Genomic DNA, 16,987 nt, shown 5'->3' with positions numbered 1-16,987 from the left:
TCCGCACCTAAACTATGAGATGGACTATGTTAAATACCTCGCATGGACATTCATCATCTCTGAGCCTTTTGACATTCGACAGATACAGATGATTGCAGCCTCTCATAATTCCATGCATGTGATAGCGTAAGATTTATGTGCGGTGAATTATGGATGATTAAAAAAAGGGAAAAAGCCATTTTCACTTGCTGCTGGATGACGTTATGTGATATGATATGATGTTTGGTGGACAATGCTTGTTTGGACTGCTGGGATATGATTTTTTTTTTTTGTTGTCCCTCTCTTACCGCTAATAGTTGCAGAGTCTTATTCAAATGCAGCGATTGTTTCCCTTCTGCTGAAAGGCTGGATCTATTTTGGTTTTCAAACGAGTTTCTGTTCGCTGAATTACACGTGAATTACATTTTGCGGCTTCACGTACGTCCAGTCCTCCGCAACACTGTGCTATCACGATGCTTCCTTACAGATTTTTTTCTTTTGAATGTATATCTTTTGATTCTTTGATTTAACCAGATTTGCTCAGGAACAAACAACATGATGCACGGAAAGCCTGACATCTTTATTCTACTTTTATTTTCATCTTTCATTGCATTGGGATGTAGGGATTGATTGCCAGTAAGTGTGCACAGCCACTCAGTTCAACTCACGCCTTGAGCAAAGCCAATTATGCCTTTTATTTGAAGATTTGGAGATAGCCTAAACCACCAAGATTCAACGTATGGCCTCCGCTTCCGCAGAGGGCTGATTTCCTGACACCGATGTGTTCCACAGCGCTGTCATATCACGGCAGGAGCAACGTGAGTGCTCACCAGACCGGAGCATGACGCATCACAGCCTTCCCGGAAATCACATTATCCCGACGGTCTGTTGTTTGTAACCTGTTGGCTGCGCCCATTTTCCTGACAGCCTTCGCTGGTCACGTCGCTGTCAGCCTCTTAATGTTGTTCCGGAGTTCACATGCTGCCGGAGCTGAGATCAGCGGCGGGCTGTGAATGCGTCCGACTGCGGACTGTAGGAAGGGGACATCGTTAATGCCGCCGCGGCCGTTGCTGCTGCTGCTGCTGTGACCCAATTATATGGACTTGTTTTATAGTCTTGTGAAAAGAGCTCTCGATAAAAAGGCCGCGGATCTCAATACGGGAAGCAGACGCCGCCGCGCCTCCCGACTTGCCCGCACATCCTGACATTGCATGCGACTGTGCAAATATGCCTTCGGGGGTCCCTCTGTTGTCGCTGCATCCCAGAGGAGACAATGGTAACCGTGGTGAAGGTATCCACTTTCATTCAAATTAATTTACCGGCCGTTCGTCGCACAACAACAGGGCGACACTTAACCCTTCCAGGTCCGACTGATCGAGAGAGAAAGAGAGAGGAAAACCCGCTTTGAGTTAAACTCTTTACCCTGCTGTTTATAAAGTGACCATTTGGGACTGTTGAGGCATGTGTTTTGACCCACCATTCAGAGCGTAAATCTGAACATATATTTAAAAAAAATAAAAAAATAAAAAAACTCAATACATCATCACTACAATTAGTGCAGCCTTGTTCCTTAGTGCGGCACCAACCCTTCATCGTACCCCATTCACACACTTTCCACAGGCCCTGTCCACCCAGCCCCCATACCATCAACCCCCCTTTTTTTTTTAAGTACTTTGTCTCCATGGCAATGTTCTGAGTGAAATTTAGGACATTCAGGCTGGGGGTTTCTTTTATTTTATTTTTTTATCAGGGGGCTGTATAAAATAGCAGAATTCTATAGAAGCCGCCGTGCTCTTTTTGTAAATGTCAGCGAGATGTGAACTCAAAGGACGGACTTTGAGGCCTTCAGAATAATAATAGATTTCAATTTTTGGTCAGTAAACACCATGCTGTGTGTCGAAACTGATCAGATGAGTCCCTAGCGGGAGGGGGTTAAAAAAAAAGGGAGCAATTGAAAAAAATGTTCTCCCTGCTTTTGTCTTTCACAGCGAGCGGCTTGGAGATGGTCAGCGGCCAGTACGGGCAGACGCTGGAGATCCCGTGTAAGAGCACCGGCGTGAAAGAGGAAGACATCCGCATCACCAAATGGAAATACGTAAGTGACAAAGAAGGTCAATGGATTCAAACTCCTGTCTGACATCCACTCGTCATGTCTGAGCCACGCCCAGTCTGAGTGCATGGGCGGCATATTAGAAGCGCACGTCTGCGCAAAGCTAATAAACCAGAAGCCGGCAGTGTGTGAGGGTGACCTCTGCTCTGCCCCCCACCCCTCCCCTCAAGGTCAAAGAGGACGGACTCTCGGGAGACCTGCTGGTCAAGCGGAGGGACCAGAACGTGAGCGTCAGTGCCACCGACGACTACAAGGACCGCGTGAGCATGTCGGCCAACTTCAGCCTGCTCCTGTCGTCCGCCAAGCTGAGCGACCAGCGCACCTTCACCTGCATGCAGGCGGACGGCTCCGACATCCAGGAGTTCTCCACAAGCGTGGTGGTGTACAGTGAGTGAACTTCGGATTTCTTTTTTTTTTTACACATTTGCACTGTGCAGCGAACGGATCACTGCACATACCAAACCCTCTCATTAAACTTCTTTTTGTGCATTGCAGAGGCACCCATGGAGGTGAGCATAACCGACAAGGCGGAGGAACTGGAGATCGGCAAACCAACCAAGGTGGGGTTTTTTTCTTGTTTTTTTTCTCCAAATGCCAAACTATTTTTTTTACTCCTACAAATCAAGGGAAATCCCTCACTTGTGCCGAGGTGTCTTGAAGGCGCGGCGGAGACACCGTTACTACAGTAATGAGTTCTCTCAAGTGATTCTCATGAATACGTAAAAAGCAAAACCTCACCGCCTCCCCCGCGCCTCCTTCTCCTCCTCCCCCTCCCCGCTCCTCCTTCTCCTCTTCCGCAATTAAAATACCCAAAGGATCTGAGGAGGTTTGGAAACGCTTTGGGCATTTCATGGTCTATTGCCTAGAAAACCACTCAGTCCTGGAGTGCCGCACAGGATGAAAAAAGCTTATCTGTTCCAAAGCCATTTGAAGAGGTGCAGATTTCCCCCTAAACATGCGGAGAAAAAAAAGCTTACGATCCCTACAAGTTTTTTTTGTTTGGGTTTTTTTTGTTCCGAGTGAACATGAGTGGCGTGGAGTAGACTAGAGTGGAGTTTTTGGTTTTTTTTTTTTCTCCCTCTCACAAGCTTTGATGTTATTTCTATTCCACAGCTGGGAACATGTGTTGCAGCAGCTGCAAATCCAGCTGCAAATATTACATGGCTGAGGAACAATAAGCCCCTGGTGGATGGCGGAAAAGGTATGCGACCTTCATCGTGTTGTCTGGTTATAAACACCAGCTAAGCAGCCATTTGCCTCTCTGAATATTACGAACGTCTCTGTTTTTTCTCACCTGGAATGCTATCATTTACCGTTTCCCTGCGACAGAGTGCGCTCTGCTTGGCAACACGTGCGCGGTCTTGCGTGATCTCTCGAGTTACATGCTTGTTTGTTTCCTGTGCAGGAATCGCTATCGGCGTCTCCGTCCAGAAAGACCCCACCACTGGCCTTCTGACCACCTCCTCCACGCTCCAGTACTCTGCCACGAAGGAAGACACGGACGCCGAGTTCAGCTGCAGCACTCAGCATGCTGTGGCTGAGGAAATGGTGTCCCCTGTGGTGACATTCACCATCACCTGTGAGTCACCGCAGTCCAGCTAATAACCTGTTATAGTCTCAAATGACCCACTCGCACAGGGTTCTTTTTTTTCCTTTTTCCTGTCAGATCCTGTTTCTTAACCTAGACTGCTTTGATTATAAAGGTCACATGTTACTAAAGTGTTTTTCTAACAATAACTTGCGGCTGGAGCCTGCCACTGAACCTCCCAGAAACTAGAAAAGTCTGTCATTGACTCATTTTTTTGGAAACCTGTTGATAGGTTTGCGGAGAACACATGACACAGGGGAGCTCCACTGGAGTTCCAGATGAAAAAATACCTTAAAGTAGTCAATTTGTCAGTCAATCCTTCTTGGTAGTTGATATTTTAAGGAACGTTCCTGTGACTTCCTAGCCGGCAAATATAAATGAGGCAAGTTTTACTTAGCTTACTACTATTTAACTTAGCTAAAGTAATGAGATTCACAATCCATCTAGAGTGATGGACCAGTATGCAATGACACATCTTTTTGCCGCCCCTGATGTAGAGCCATTAAGGGAACTTGGTCTTCTCGGGTGGCTGCGGACAAACTGCCGCGTGTGAGATTTGTCCACGGCGTTGCCGCTCCTTGTGTTTTTTAAAACCAAGGTGTGGACACTTTAAAATGCAGCCTCCAAAACTCAATTTGTCGTCTGCTGGAAAACCTTCTCACTTGAAGTGTTTACCTCAGATGTGGCGGAATAATTGGGGCTTAAGCGATCTCGACCAGTGGTCGTAAATATCACTGAGACTCAGTCGGCTCTGCTGCATATAAATTGGTCTTAAGCAATATTATCGCACCAGTTTTTTTTTTTTTTTCCCACGGACCGACTCTGTAGGTCCCCCCCGCTGAGCCTTAGGGGGCTCACACTTCATTTCACACACTTTTTACCATCTTCTCTGCGCAGACTCCACAGAGAACATCGCCCTCCAGGTCATCGCTCAGGACCCTCTTGAAGAGGGAGACAATGTGACGCTCAAGTGTGTGGCGGACGGGAACCCCGCGCCCACCAGCTTCAACTTCTACCTGAAGGTAGCCTGCGCGAAATGTTGATGAGGGCGCGGAAATCCTTTCCATCCAAGCCTAAGAACCTCCCACACACAAACTAACCATGAGCTGTGCTTTGATTCGGAAGGGAGAGTTGGTGATGGTGGAGAACGGAGACAGCTACACCATGGTGGACGTGTCGCGGGACGCCACGGGCGAATACAAGTGCTCCCTGATTGACAACCCGACAATGGAAGCTTTCGCCGAGGTCGTGGTCAAATGTAAGAGCAAAGCCGTGTTGCCGCACGAGATTAAAATCTAAAAAGACTTGCGCCCAACAGAGGCGCGATTGTCACATTGATTCTTGTTTTTCGACTGCGTGGAAAAGCCTTTGGGGTGCGGAAATCCCGCAATGTGACTCCGTGTCACGCTGCGTCTCCAGTTGCAGAGTTACGACTGTTGTGTTAGCCCCACTGTCTCTAATCAGCTGCCTTCGCTAGGGCGCGGGCTGAGCTGCGGAGCTGCGGCGTTAACAACGGCAACGTCCCTACGCCTGTCAGGCCTCTGAACCGTCTTTTCACAGTCCTCGCCTCTCTTTTCAGACCTAGACATCAATTTAAGCCTCGCTGGAAGCGTCATTAAGAGAGCTGGCGAATCTCTAGACCTGATGCTTCAGATTAATGCTTCCCAAGCAACAAAAGTCTCATGGACAAAGGTGGGAGCTGTATAATACCATTAAATGAGCATCAAGACACACAGATTGGTGTTTTCTTTCCTGGCTAAGCTAATTTATATCATGTTTTTGTTTCATTCAGGATAACCTAAAGCTGAACAAAGAGCCCAAATTTACTAAGCTGGTCTTTTCCGACACCGGCCGTTACGAGTGCGACGTGTCGATGGGACTCCTCAGCCGAAAGGCTTCATTTGAGCTGGTTGTTGAAGGTAAGTGCTTAAAAAGAAACTTTGGAAAGTGTTCTTGTTAACTCGTCATCAAGGTTTATAGAAAAACGAATCAATAGCTCTCGAGGGTCCGGAAAGCAAATATGAAGTAACAGCAAGCGGCTGAACTCGGGCTATTTAATATCACACTGCAGCGTCTGAAGTTGAAAGCAAACTTTTAAAGCGTGTGTGACATGATTCATCAAGCAACCCGGTTGGAAGAAATAAATCCAAAAGGGGTTCCTGGTGGCGGTTTGCATTGCGCCGAGCTGTTGTCTTGCCTCGCAACAGGATCAGAATGTGCACATATGGCGTGACCGAATCATGTTGTGCATTATCACAGACACACAGGACGTCAGATGTTGGCTGCACTTATGGCGCAGATTGCAAAATGTAAAGCAAATATTGAGGAAGCAGGGCAGCGACAACAACAAATCTGAATCATTTCAGTAGTAAAGCTTGTGAAATGAAAAAATACTCCATATGTGTACTGCATTACAGCAGCACTCGAAACTAAGCATTGAAATCAACGTGTGTTTGCTCTCCTTGTGTAGAATGAAGTTCCCACGATGTCTATGGGAAAAGTATAATCCAGTGGATTATCTATGAACCGAATCCGAAAAATACTGGAAAATTAATATCAAAAGATCCGTTAGCCAGTTGACAAATTGTTTTTCCAGTTTGTTCATGCTAAATTACACTTACTAGATTTGCGGGTCCATATTCTAATGATATGTGATCCTTAAATTGTAATATTATCACAGTTTTTTGAGTTTTGTTTCTGCTTAATAATAGTACTAACCTATAGGGGAAGCTCAAATTGCCATACGGGGGATTTTTCCCAGTTACTTCAATGATCTGCAGCCATGACAACATGGTTTTCTCATGTAGATGATTCTGAAAGGCTTTCCTTCTGTTGCAGGTGCCCCAGTTATCCGACAGCTGTCCAAGAAGCGCAGCGATGACGGCCAACACAAGGTCCTCATTTGCGAGGCGGAAGGTTCACCGAAGCCGTCTGTTTTCTGGAGCATCAACGGCACCTCGGTATGCACGCCCATTTATCTCACTAATAGACTTTTGTTTGCGGCGTGCTTTGTAAGCCAGAGCCCAAACTTAACAGAGATCCTGGGCGGAAAAATAAAGTATTGTCATTAATAAAAGTAATGGTTAATCCAGCCAACAATCGTTTTACAGTACAGGGTTTGTTTGTTTCATTTAAGGACTTCTTCTGTAATTTTAACAACATAACTGATGAAGCTACCTTTAAGCACTCAGGCTTTGATGTTATTTTTATTAAAATGTATGTTCTGACAAAGCAGGTGCCTCACACATTAGAGCGCAACAGCGTCTGAATTTCGGTGTCGCGGCTTCTGTCGGCTCGAGCTAAGCGGACGACCTTTCAAAGCCGCATTTGGAGCTGCAGCGGAGCATATCTTGCAATCGTTTACTTCTTTTCGGCTGCAAAGTCAAACCGCTGAGACGTGTTTACTTTCTTACACATAATGGAATTGCTTCTCTGAACAAAAATATCCGTAAAGCTGAGATCAAAAAGTGTGACCAAACAGAGGGCCGCTCTCCCCTCGGACTCCGACAGGAAGCAAAACAACTCAAAGTCCCGTGTGTTGGTCCTCAAACGCTTTTCTCGTTTGCACTCGGCTCCGGCAGGTGTCGAACTAAGTCCAAGCACGTCGTCTTTGCCGTTAAGCGACTGCCGTTGTTTCTTTTATTCAGCATTTGGGGGGAAAACGGTTCTCATGAACACATTGCTAATTCAAAGTGACGTTTTTTCCCTCCTCCTGCTCCCCTGTTTTTTGCAGCGTACCTGTGCTGTGCCTGCAGAGTGAAAGCCCATCTAGTCACTGGTGCACTTTGAGTTGCGTGCAAACCTCCAGGGTGTTGCACAGCATGGGTTACAATTCCTTACAGGTTTTTCTACCCTTTCCCCCCCCTCTACTTGTGTGCGTGTGGAGCCTCAAAAACACCCTGGAGGCAGTTATTAATCAGCTGCGGAGGTGCACAAAAGCTCGTTTATCACCAGACGCGTATCAAACTTTCAGCCTTCGGAGTAACGTAAGACTTGAACGCAGACACAACAGCCCGCACATCCCCCGCCTCCACGCGCTGGGAAAGTGAAAAGGGTGTTGGCAGTTTGTCTTTGTGTCTGCAGCTCTCCTTCGAGACTCCACTATCTATATTCCAGAGGAGCTCGTTGTATCTTTGTTGCGGCGCGGGCCGACTCTGTTCGTCGATCCAAGATCCCCCCCTAGTGGTCCTATGCGCTCTTCTCATGTCGGAGCCTCGCGTGTAACAGCCGTTCACTGTCTCCCGCCACCCAGCTCGACGAGAGTCCCTTCGTCAACGGCAAGATAACGCACAAGATCAAAGTGGTGCCCACCGCCAACCTGTCGGTGTCCTGCACCGTGACAAATGACCTTGGCATGGACTCCCAAGTTATAAATGTGTCCTCGTGTAAGTACAAAGAGTACTGGTACAGGCCTCCCGTCCCTCCTCGCTTCCCGTCTCTCCTCCTCAAGCTCAGTTACTCGCCTTGTGTTTGTCATTGACTTTGCATGTTGACTTAACCCAATATTTACAAACACTCCTAACCAACCAGGTAAGTAAAAACATGATTTATTACAGATTACAGATATTAGATATCTGCTAATTAGCAGTGTTGGGCTAATTCCTTCCAAAATGCTATACATCACATAATATAGCTGTTATTACATATCACAGCTCAAATAGCTTGTGCTATTTGAAAGTAAATTATTAAAGCCATAAATGATGACTGCAATCTTAATTATAATGTAATAAACTACTTTTATATTATTATTATTTTCAGTCAAGTACAATGACATAAGTATGATCATACATTATTAAATGATGTTGTTTACCGAACAGCCAGCGAGGCTGCTGTGGTTCAGCGTCACACAGTGGCAACAACAGCCTAGTGACTAATGTTCAGTTTCAAAAAAGGCTGATAGTTTTCTGTTTTTCCTTCCCTCCGGGGAAAGTCAAAGTGACTTGGCAGCAGCGCATTCTGCAAACATAGGACTCTGTGGTCGTCATAACCAGAGATCAGATAGTTACACATCACTGAGGTCACATGTCACCGGGATTCTATTAGGAAGATACGATGTTCCCTTCAAATGAATAATAAGTGCAATGGATCACCCACCCAACACTGTTGATTAGCATTTCTCCAGAAACTTAACAATCATTACACTTGAAACAAGCCAAAAACAGACACGTGACCTACACGTGTTAGGAACTGGTGGTTGCTTGCTCAAGTCACATCACGTCTCTGTCAACATGTGACCAACGCATGCTCCCAACACTGTGCTCATCCATGCTGCCCCAAAAAAAAAACAACAAGAAAAAAACACGTGAGCAGGGTCTATGCCATCATGTGCTGTCACTCGCTTCCTCATTGCTGTGTGTCGGAGACGCCGTTTGGCCTCTTTTCTTTTCCCCTAACCCCTCTCGCTCAGTTTGTGTATGTTGGGATGCTGGACTTAATCTGTTTCCTCCTTGAACCACTTGCATGCAAAACGTAGTATAGAAGTAGAATAGAATCTCTTTTTTCCTGGACATCAATCTTGTTTTTTTTTTTACTTTCTCCTTTTGGTTGGTCTTTAATTTTTATTTCATATCTGATTTCAGTATTTGAGGATGTGAGAGTGGATAAACAAGGTAAGTTGTGGCAGTTCTTCTTGCTTGTAAAGAAACAGGGGGTAAAGTCTGTGGGGGAATCAAATGTTATTTACCATAAGGCGGGTCCTGATGAGATGTCACCCTGGGAAAAAAGAAAAAAAAATCTTGAGGCAGTAGGTTTTCTCCAGTGGAATACACAAGGAAGGAATAAGAGGAGTGGAGCGACCAGCATCCTGACCAAATGTCCACATTGTCCATAACCCGGCTGGCTTGATGAAATGACTCATAAAATAACAGTATCTGTCATTAACACCGAAGTTAAGCGAGTCATAACCATGCGCACTGCAGATTGTGTTCACTCATTAATGCATTTCTTGCACATGGTATCTTTCTCCCCTCCCCTCTATTTATATGCATGCACAGTGGGCAGTCGTGCCGACGGAATGAGTCGCTGCGACGTGTCTGAACTTTCTTCTTTTTTTGCGTCTCGGTTACAGACCAGCTGGAGGACAGCGACCAGACCAAGATGGTGGTCGGAGTTGTGGTGGGCCTCCTGGTTGCCACGGTGGTTATCGGCCTGGCGTACTGGGTCTACATGAAGAAAGCCAAGTAAGAAGCCAGTTTCATGTTTGTGTTAGTCCAAGTTAAGACTCCGTCAACCGACAGGACGGCGACTGAATCACTGAGATGAAATCTCAGCTTACCAGTCTTCTCAATGAGCTCTATGAGTATGTAATCATCTTATTACTCATCTCACTTATCCATCTGTCCATAGTAAGTATATGGAAAGTGGAAGAAACACTTTTGAAGTAACAGGCACAATTTTCTGTCTATCACCTCCAAGCAGACCACTCACAATTTGCTGATGTTCATAGCACTTCATAGCTGCTTTGTGGAAGCAGTGTTTAACTGCAATCAAAATGCCAATCAATCAATCAATCAATCAATGCCAAGCAGCAAAGTAAAAAATATGTTTAGTGTGTTGCTCACAGTGAAAAGCATTTAGTGTCATTTGTAAAAATCCACTTCTGAATCCACTTCTGATTTAGAGGCATCCACACTAAAGTAGTAGTAGTAGCATCTTGGGATTCACTGTCTCATCACCAACCTTTCAGTTGAGTCCAAACTAACAAGTAAGTGCTGCAAGGAGCCTTTGAAGGGAGAAAATTGAGAAAATAAATAAATAAATTTGCCAACTGGCCTTTGCAAATTTATTTAAACACAGGGGTGCACAGGAGCCCAATGGGAAGCCCTGAACTGATTTTGTCCTTGGCACTAACAAATCTGATTACTGTATTTGAATGTGATAATTGGAAGGATCAACCAGTCATCTTGCAAACTTTGCCTCCACTTAACAAATGTTTTCTTTGGCCTATTTACCAGATTGGCACGCAACAAATCCAACAGAGTTGTAATAAATGTCTTATCAGTCATGATGAGAAGACTCTCCAAATCTGGCTGGTTTGAGCAGATGCAGAAAAAGACTCACAAAAAAAATCACTTGATTGAAATATTCCTCAGGATTGACACACTAAGTAGGTCCTTTGGTGACGTGACTGGACTGGGTTATGATCGTGTTGTTCCACCGTTCATCTTTTTTTTAAACAGGCAAGGCAGCTGGAAGACGGGCGAGAAGGAGGACGGCTCTTCAGAGGAGGAGAAGAAGCTGGAGGAGAAGGTGGAGGAGAACAGCCAAAAAGCCGAGGTGTAAAGAAACGGCAAACATCTGCCGGGAATGTGAAAGGTAGCCATGGAAACGGTCCCGAGCTGCGCGTAAATAAAGATTTAGAGTCATTCCCCCTCTGTAAATAACTCTTTTTCTCAATGTTCTCTTTTTCAGTGAGAACGTGGAACTTTTGCACATTTCTCTTCACCTCTTCTGGGAGATAATAAATAAATAAACAAAAAAGTTGTACATTTGGATGAAGACGGATTTGGCTTCAGGGAGAATTTTACTAAAAACCCATATCCAGAAACCGACCCACCATCTCCTCCTGATGCATATCCCTCCCCTCCTCCCCTAGAACCGACATCCTCCAACTTCTACCCTTCCATTACTCCAAACAAACAAAAAAAAATACGAATGAATTCTCTAAGTGATATACATAACCTGTCTGCACTACTGACACCTGTGTAAACCTGTCTACTATTAGGACTCTTCTTTGTTAGAATGGAATCTTGAGAAACTGAGAAATGCAGAATGCAGACCCTTTTTTTTTTGTTTCAATAGTTGATGTGAGTTAAAAAAAACAAAAAAAAACAAAAACAAAAACAACACTTTTAGACCAGTTGCCTTTGCTGTACAAATGTGTAGGCCTTCATTAGTCTGCGTTTGGCCCTTTGACGACCCTCACCGCCCCTCGTAGCAAGAACCAAGGACCATCACTGCCATCGCTTCCTTCTGTCCCCATGTCAAATGACAAGCCTCTGCCTTCAGCTTCACTCTGCTCCGTCTCTCCGTGCTTTTGTTCCAAACACACACACACACACACACACACAAAAAGAGAAAAGTCATAGGAGCTGGGATGAACTTCCTGAAAGGGCTAAGGGTATATTGCTATACTCAACGCTAGTCGTAGATGGTGGTATGATTTACAGGGAATCGGTGCCACAGAGTTCTTTGGTGTAAGCATCTTTCCGTTTCGCTACTTTCCGATCGTACGCACGTCGCTGCAACGTAAATTCAAGACGACCGTATTCATGTTCGTTCGTTTGTTTTGTTTGTTAAAAAAAAAAAAAAAAACACAGCATACTTTGCATTCAGTATAACTAACCACTGTGTGACACGAGCAAGTAGATCATTGGGGAGAATGTTGAGCGTAACACGTCTCTCCTTTTTTCAATCAAGTCAGCTGCACGGTTTCTGTAATTACATACAGCCACTCTTCAATTTCACTAGCAAAAGAAATTCAGTTTTATTTTTATTTTCAATGAATTCATCAAAGCTGTTTGTGTATGTTCAATTTGTGCGCGATACATGTTGAGGTACATTTTTTTTTTCTTTCTAACCTGCAGCTACGTCTTCACTTCATACGGGAGCCTCAGAGTAGCCGTTCTGATGCGTTTTCCTTTTTTTTTTTTCTCGAAATCTACCTGTGACTGCTTCGGTTTTGTGATGTGCACTAGGCTTCATGTTTTCATGTCAAACTTTGTGTAGAGCACGATGGGATACGCTCGGCTGTACATGTCAGTCTTTTGGGTCCATCGCAAGCATTTAGGTTTTAATTTTTTTTTAAAAGACCAGGATGTGATTGTGAAGTGTGGGCTTTTTAATTTTCTTTATGTTCTTTGTTCTTTTTTGCTATTTATATTGTACACGATAAAACAAACCTGGCAGGCAAATTCAATGATCGTGCCGTAATTTTCTGACTTGGATTTAAATTCTTGATAAATGGGCTTGCAGACTTCACAAAGAAAGTAATTAAGTCACTAATTGAGTCATTGGTAAGTTTGCTCGGCGTCGTGATTAAATATAGATTGAGCATGAGATAATTTCAGACCTCCAAGTTCAAGCTGTTCGCCGCCTGCCTTGTTTGAAGCATCAAATTGGAAGAATGACCAAAGAAAGTGAACATTGCCATGCAAGTATTGTAAATACCTGATGTTTGTTTTTTTTGTACTTTTGTTTAAAATAAAGTGTACATTTGGAAAAGTGATGTCCGCTGCATTTATGTCGTTTCTATCGTTCTATGTTGTGTTTTGTTTTTTTACATTTTACATCAAAGACAAGTTAAGAACTCAATAAAGTTATAAAGACAATTACAGAGAATAGTTTGAAGTGCAGTTTGACAGTACTGGAAAAGGGTTTAACGCTCGTTACAGAAAACAGAAACAGAAAGATTTACTTTCAGCTCATTCACAAGAGAAAGCGCTCCAAAAAAAACCCCTTTGCAACGAGAACCAGTTTATAAACTTGATACATAGTATAGATTATCTGGATTCAGGAGTGTACTAGATACATACGTTACACGATACATTATTATTGACCTTGTGTGTGTGTGTGTGTGTGTGTGTGTGTGTGTGTGTGTGTGTGTGTGTGTGTGTGTTTTAAATTGCGTGCCAAAAAGACGTTTCTGGCATCAAAGAGGTCATCGTTTATGACGCCATCGGTAAAACATCCAGCAAAATAAGATGATACTACCCTCTACTGGTGTACAAATGTACTACATTAGAGGTCTGGCAGTCTTTTTTTTTTTAACTTGCTGTGATTTTACCCTCAAGGTCTGAGAACAATACTTACCCGTTGTTTACCATCATCATCACCATCGTCGTCATCATCATCATCATCATCACCATCATCATCATCATTCATTCATTTTTGTGACTAGTATTATTATTGTAGTAGTAGTAGTAGTAGTAGTATTAGTAGCATTAATGGTGTCATAAAAGTACAAAAACATTTGTGATGGTCATCAATTGCTTATTTTCTTTTTGGTTTTCCGACACCACTCAACAAAAAAAACTAAATATTTCGCTGCAGGTTTCTTCTTCACGTTGTGTTATGCAAAAACTGAATTCTTCAACAGTGAAATACTTATACTAAAGATTCATCCTTGTTTAAGAGAGTATAGCTGCATCGCAGTTCAGCGGAAACACACGACTGAGTCTAACACGTTTGTAATATTAGTTGTAGTATTTTATCAAACCACATCCTTTTGAAGTTGTTGTATTTGGGCAGACAGGACAGAGCGGATGATGCCTTGACAGGACTGGGCAAAATACACCTCGAGCACTGGCAGTGTTACAAAGATTAAAAATAGAGATAGACAAAATTAAACAAAATCAAAATATCTGAAATATGTTAAATGTTAAACACTTTTTATTCATTTTAACAACATTTTGGAGGAAAACATGATGATGATGAAGGTGATGATGATGATGATGATGATGATGATGATGATGATGATGATGATGGTGATGATGATGATATGTAGTGGTAGTAGTGGTAGTAGCTGGCCAGAACATGAACCTACCCAGGATTTTGTTATTTTACTGTGACATCACAGCTGGTATATAAGATGTGATGACATGCAATCTTTAGTGATATGAAGTGGAACATCCGATAACTACACTTGATTAGCAGTCTTTACAATATATTCTTACTGTTCTAAGCTACCAAATTGACAGTGACACACTGCTCCTCTGTAATGTGCTCAGTTGCTTCATAGTTTACAATCAACATTTAGTAGTGCTCTTATTTATTTTTTTAAGAAGAAGAAGATAGAAGAAGCACAATCTGTACTCCTGTAGTTTCATTGCAATAAATTGAAAATACATCATATCACAATAAGTGCACAGATCAGTGTTACTACTTATAAATGTAGTGGGTTTGGGTTTTTCTTTAAAAAAAAATAAAAAAAACAAAAAACAAAATACTCTAATAAAAATACACTATTAAAATCAATGGTTCATTTTGCATTTGGAACAGCTTTTGACTGCCCCACCACTATTTCCCAGCTGTTTATAGCACTGTTTGGTCTCCTAGTTGACATATGAACGCTTCTTTAAAATGCGCTTATTGTGCCTCGTGTTGTAAACATCATCAGTCATGTCAGCATGGAGGAGCAGAAGGGATTTCTGACGTGGGAATATGCAATATTGTTTTGCAGTGTTTCACCACCAGAACGGCTTATCAGACCGAGACCAAAGCTTGCTGGTTATTCGTGCCTCACAACCTGCAAATAAATTAGACTGAAAAAAAAAAATGCTCTGTTGTCTTCATGTACATAGTCATAGAAGAGAACATCATCTGGGATCTGGTTATAACACCGGAAATGCAGTGCTCTTAAGTGGAGGGCATCTTTAAGAACTCCCTGGAAGAGAAATGTAAAAGGTTGAAGAGGAAGAGCGTGGTTTAAGACTATTGCTTTGGCATCTCACCTTCCTTGAGAAGATATCTGATGAAATACATGTGGGCCGGTCAATTAATAGTTGGACACATTCATTCAGTGGTACGCCACACTGAAATTGAGGACGTCATCTCACCAGAAATGAAGACAACTTCAAACAATGTCAGCAGGGGGCAGCATCCTAAAATGAGACAAAAGGAATCCGGCTGATAAAAAAAAAAAACAAAAACAAAAAAAACATACAATGACTGCGATAGAATGCAATAAAATTGATAACATAATCTAAACGTAAACACACATTTCAATGTATCAAATGCATTTACTCAATTTTGTCATTTATCTCACGTTGACCTACTGTATATCCTAATTGTTCTGAAATAGTGGTTGGTGCTGGTTCTTCAAATGAAAATCCTCAAACCTTTGTTTTATCTAATCCGGTTTTTGTTCTAGAGATTGTTTCTGGGATATTATCTGTAGTGTGTTTTTATACACACACACACACACACACACACACACACACACACACACACACACATATATATATATATACTTTTAAAATACTTTTTAATACTTACCTACTAATAATTATTGTCTTGAATATTTCCAGCCACATTGTACATGTGTATGTTAGTTAACATGAAAACCCTTTTTGTATGTTACATTCTCTTTGTCAGTTGTAAATGACACGTGGCTTTAAAGATGAGTTTATTGGGCATCCTGAATTCTGAAGCATTTAAAAAAAAAAAGAAAAAAAGAAAAAAAAAAGAGGAATGACTACAAAACTTCACTTCATGAAGTTTCGAGTGAGGCGTCAACTATTGTGTTACAGATTAATATAAGGATTTTGATACAGGTAACTAAATATGTAAATTAAGCACTTAGAGCAATTAAAGTCTATGAAAGAAACAATGGACTGTGTGCCTTTTACCAGCACACATTGTTGCTTCTCAAGCTAGGAGCAAAAAAACAAACAAAAACGACAACAAACAAACGGTTCTGAAGAGCGGATCATTTGTATCTAGATAAGCAACTAAACTGCATTGCAGTCAGTGTGTAATCAAATCAAGTTGTATTTAGTATGAAGGCAGTAGGGTTGAAAGTTTACATTAACTCTGGGGTCTTCCATCCATGCATTGATTTTTCCATCAACATTACCCTGCACTCAGGATAAAAGTGGAGCCTATCTCAGCATTTGGAGGGCAAAGGTCGGGTCACACCTTGAACAACCTGGAAGTTTATTATATTTAGACTGACAACACAGAGGGGCAAAGATGCAATCACATTCACACCTACCGAATGAAACCAACCAATGTAACCAATCAACCTCAGCTGCATGTGTTTGAACTGGGGGAGGAAGTCAGAGTGCCCAGCGAGAACAAACACAGGAAGAACGTGTAAACACCTCACAGAAAGAGCCTGGGTCGGAACGGATCCCGTCAACATCCTTGTTGTGTTCTGTCGTTTTGACTCAAGTTTAATTTGTTTACCTTCGTTTTACTTTTTTCATTTCCAACTTCTATGAGGTTGAAACATGTGGATGCATGATATACAGGTTTGCAACAAAAAAAAACTAAATTATTGTATATTTAATCCATTATCCATTAACTCATTAACTATTGCAGTAATAATAATAATAATAATAATAATAATAATAATAATAATAATAATAATAATAATAATAATAATCGTCCATCTGTTGCTAACAACTTTTTTTGAAAACTAAAGTTTCCAATTCATTAAAAATGTCAGTGTTGAACAAAATGTTGCAAAACTGTTAATAATCGACAATCAAGCTCTGATAAAATAGTATATATTGTTGTAGTACTGTTAAATTAGATGTCATTAACGTTGTCACCCTAAGAATTACCTCTCAGTGTCATATTGATTTTTA

At 42.3% G+C, this 16,987-nt stretch overlaps 1 protein-coding gene across 2 annotated transcripts in view; it reads left to right on the top strand.

Annotated features, from left to right (window-relative positions):
- The window catches only part of LOC142895346 (CD166 antigen homolog A-like), a 31,834-nt gene extending 19,869 nt beyond the window's left edge, over positions 1-11,965 (top strand). Inside the window, exons 2-16 of one of the 2 annotated variants that reach the window (XM_076036296.1) lie at positions 1,968-2,074; positions 2,260-2,476; positions 2,585-2,649; positions 3,203-3,290; positions 3,495-3,668; positions 4,575-4,699; positions 4,803-4,935; positions 5,257-5,369; positions 5,470-5,596; positions 6,516-6,637; positions 7,930-8,062; positions 9,257-9,286; positions 9,745-9,856; positions 10,856-10,991; positions 11,088-11,965. In XM_076036296.1, coding sequence (XP_075892411.1) covers positions 1,968-2,074; positions 2,260-2,476; positions 2,585-2,649; positions 3,203-3,290; positions 3,495-3,668; positions 4,575-4,699; positions 4,803-4,935; positions 5,257-5,369; positions 5,470-5,596; positions 6,516-6,637; positions 7,930-8,062; positions 9,257-9,286; positions 9,745-9,856; positions 10,856-10,958 — 1,649 coding nt within the window. In that variant the 3' untranslated portion in view covers positions 10,959-10,991; positions 11,088-11,965. The remainder of the gene's footprint in view (positions 1-1,967; positions 2,075-2,259; positions 2,477-2,584; positions 2,650-3,202; positions 3,291-3,494; positions 3,669-4,574; positions 4,700-4,802; positions 4,936-5,256; positions 5,370-5,469; positions 5,597-6,515; positions 6,638-7,929; positions 8,063-9,256; positions 9,287-9,744; positions 9,857-10,855; positions 10,992-11,087) is intronic. The other variant, XM_076036297.1, reaches the window with a different exon arrangement.
- Positions 11,966-16,987: the final 5,022 nt, after the last annotated feature.

Source organism: Nelusetta ayraudi, unplaced genomic scaffold, assembly GCF_046127955.1.
Source record: "Nelusetta ayraudi isolate G7.1 ecotype Tasmania unplaced genomic scaffold, CSIRO-AGI_Nayr_v1 ptg000048l, whole genome shotgun sequence".
Classification (NCBI taxonomy): domain Eukaryota; kingdom Metazoa; phylum Chordata; class Actinopteri; order Tetraodontiformes; family Monacanthidae; genus Nelusetta; species Nelusetta ayraudi.
This window is presented reverse-complemented; position numbering and strand designations above follow the sequence as displayed.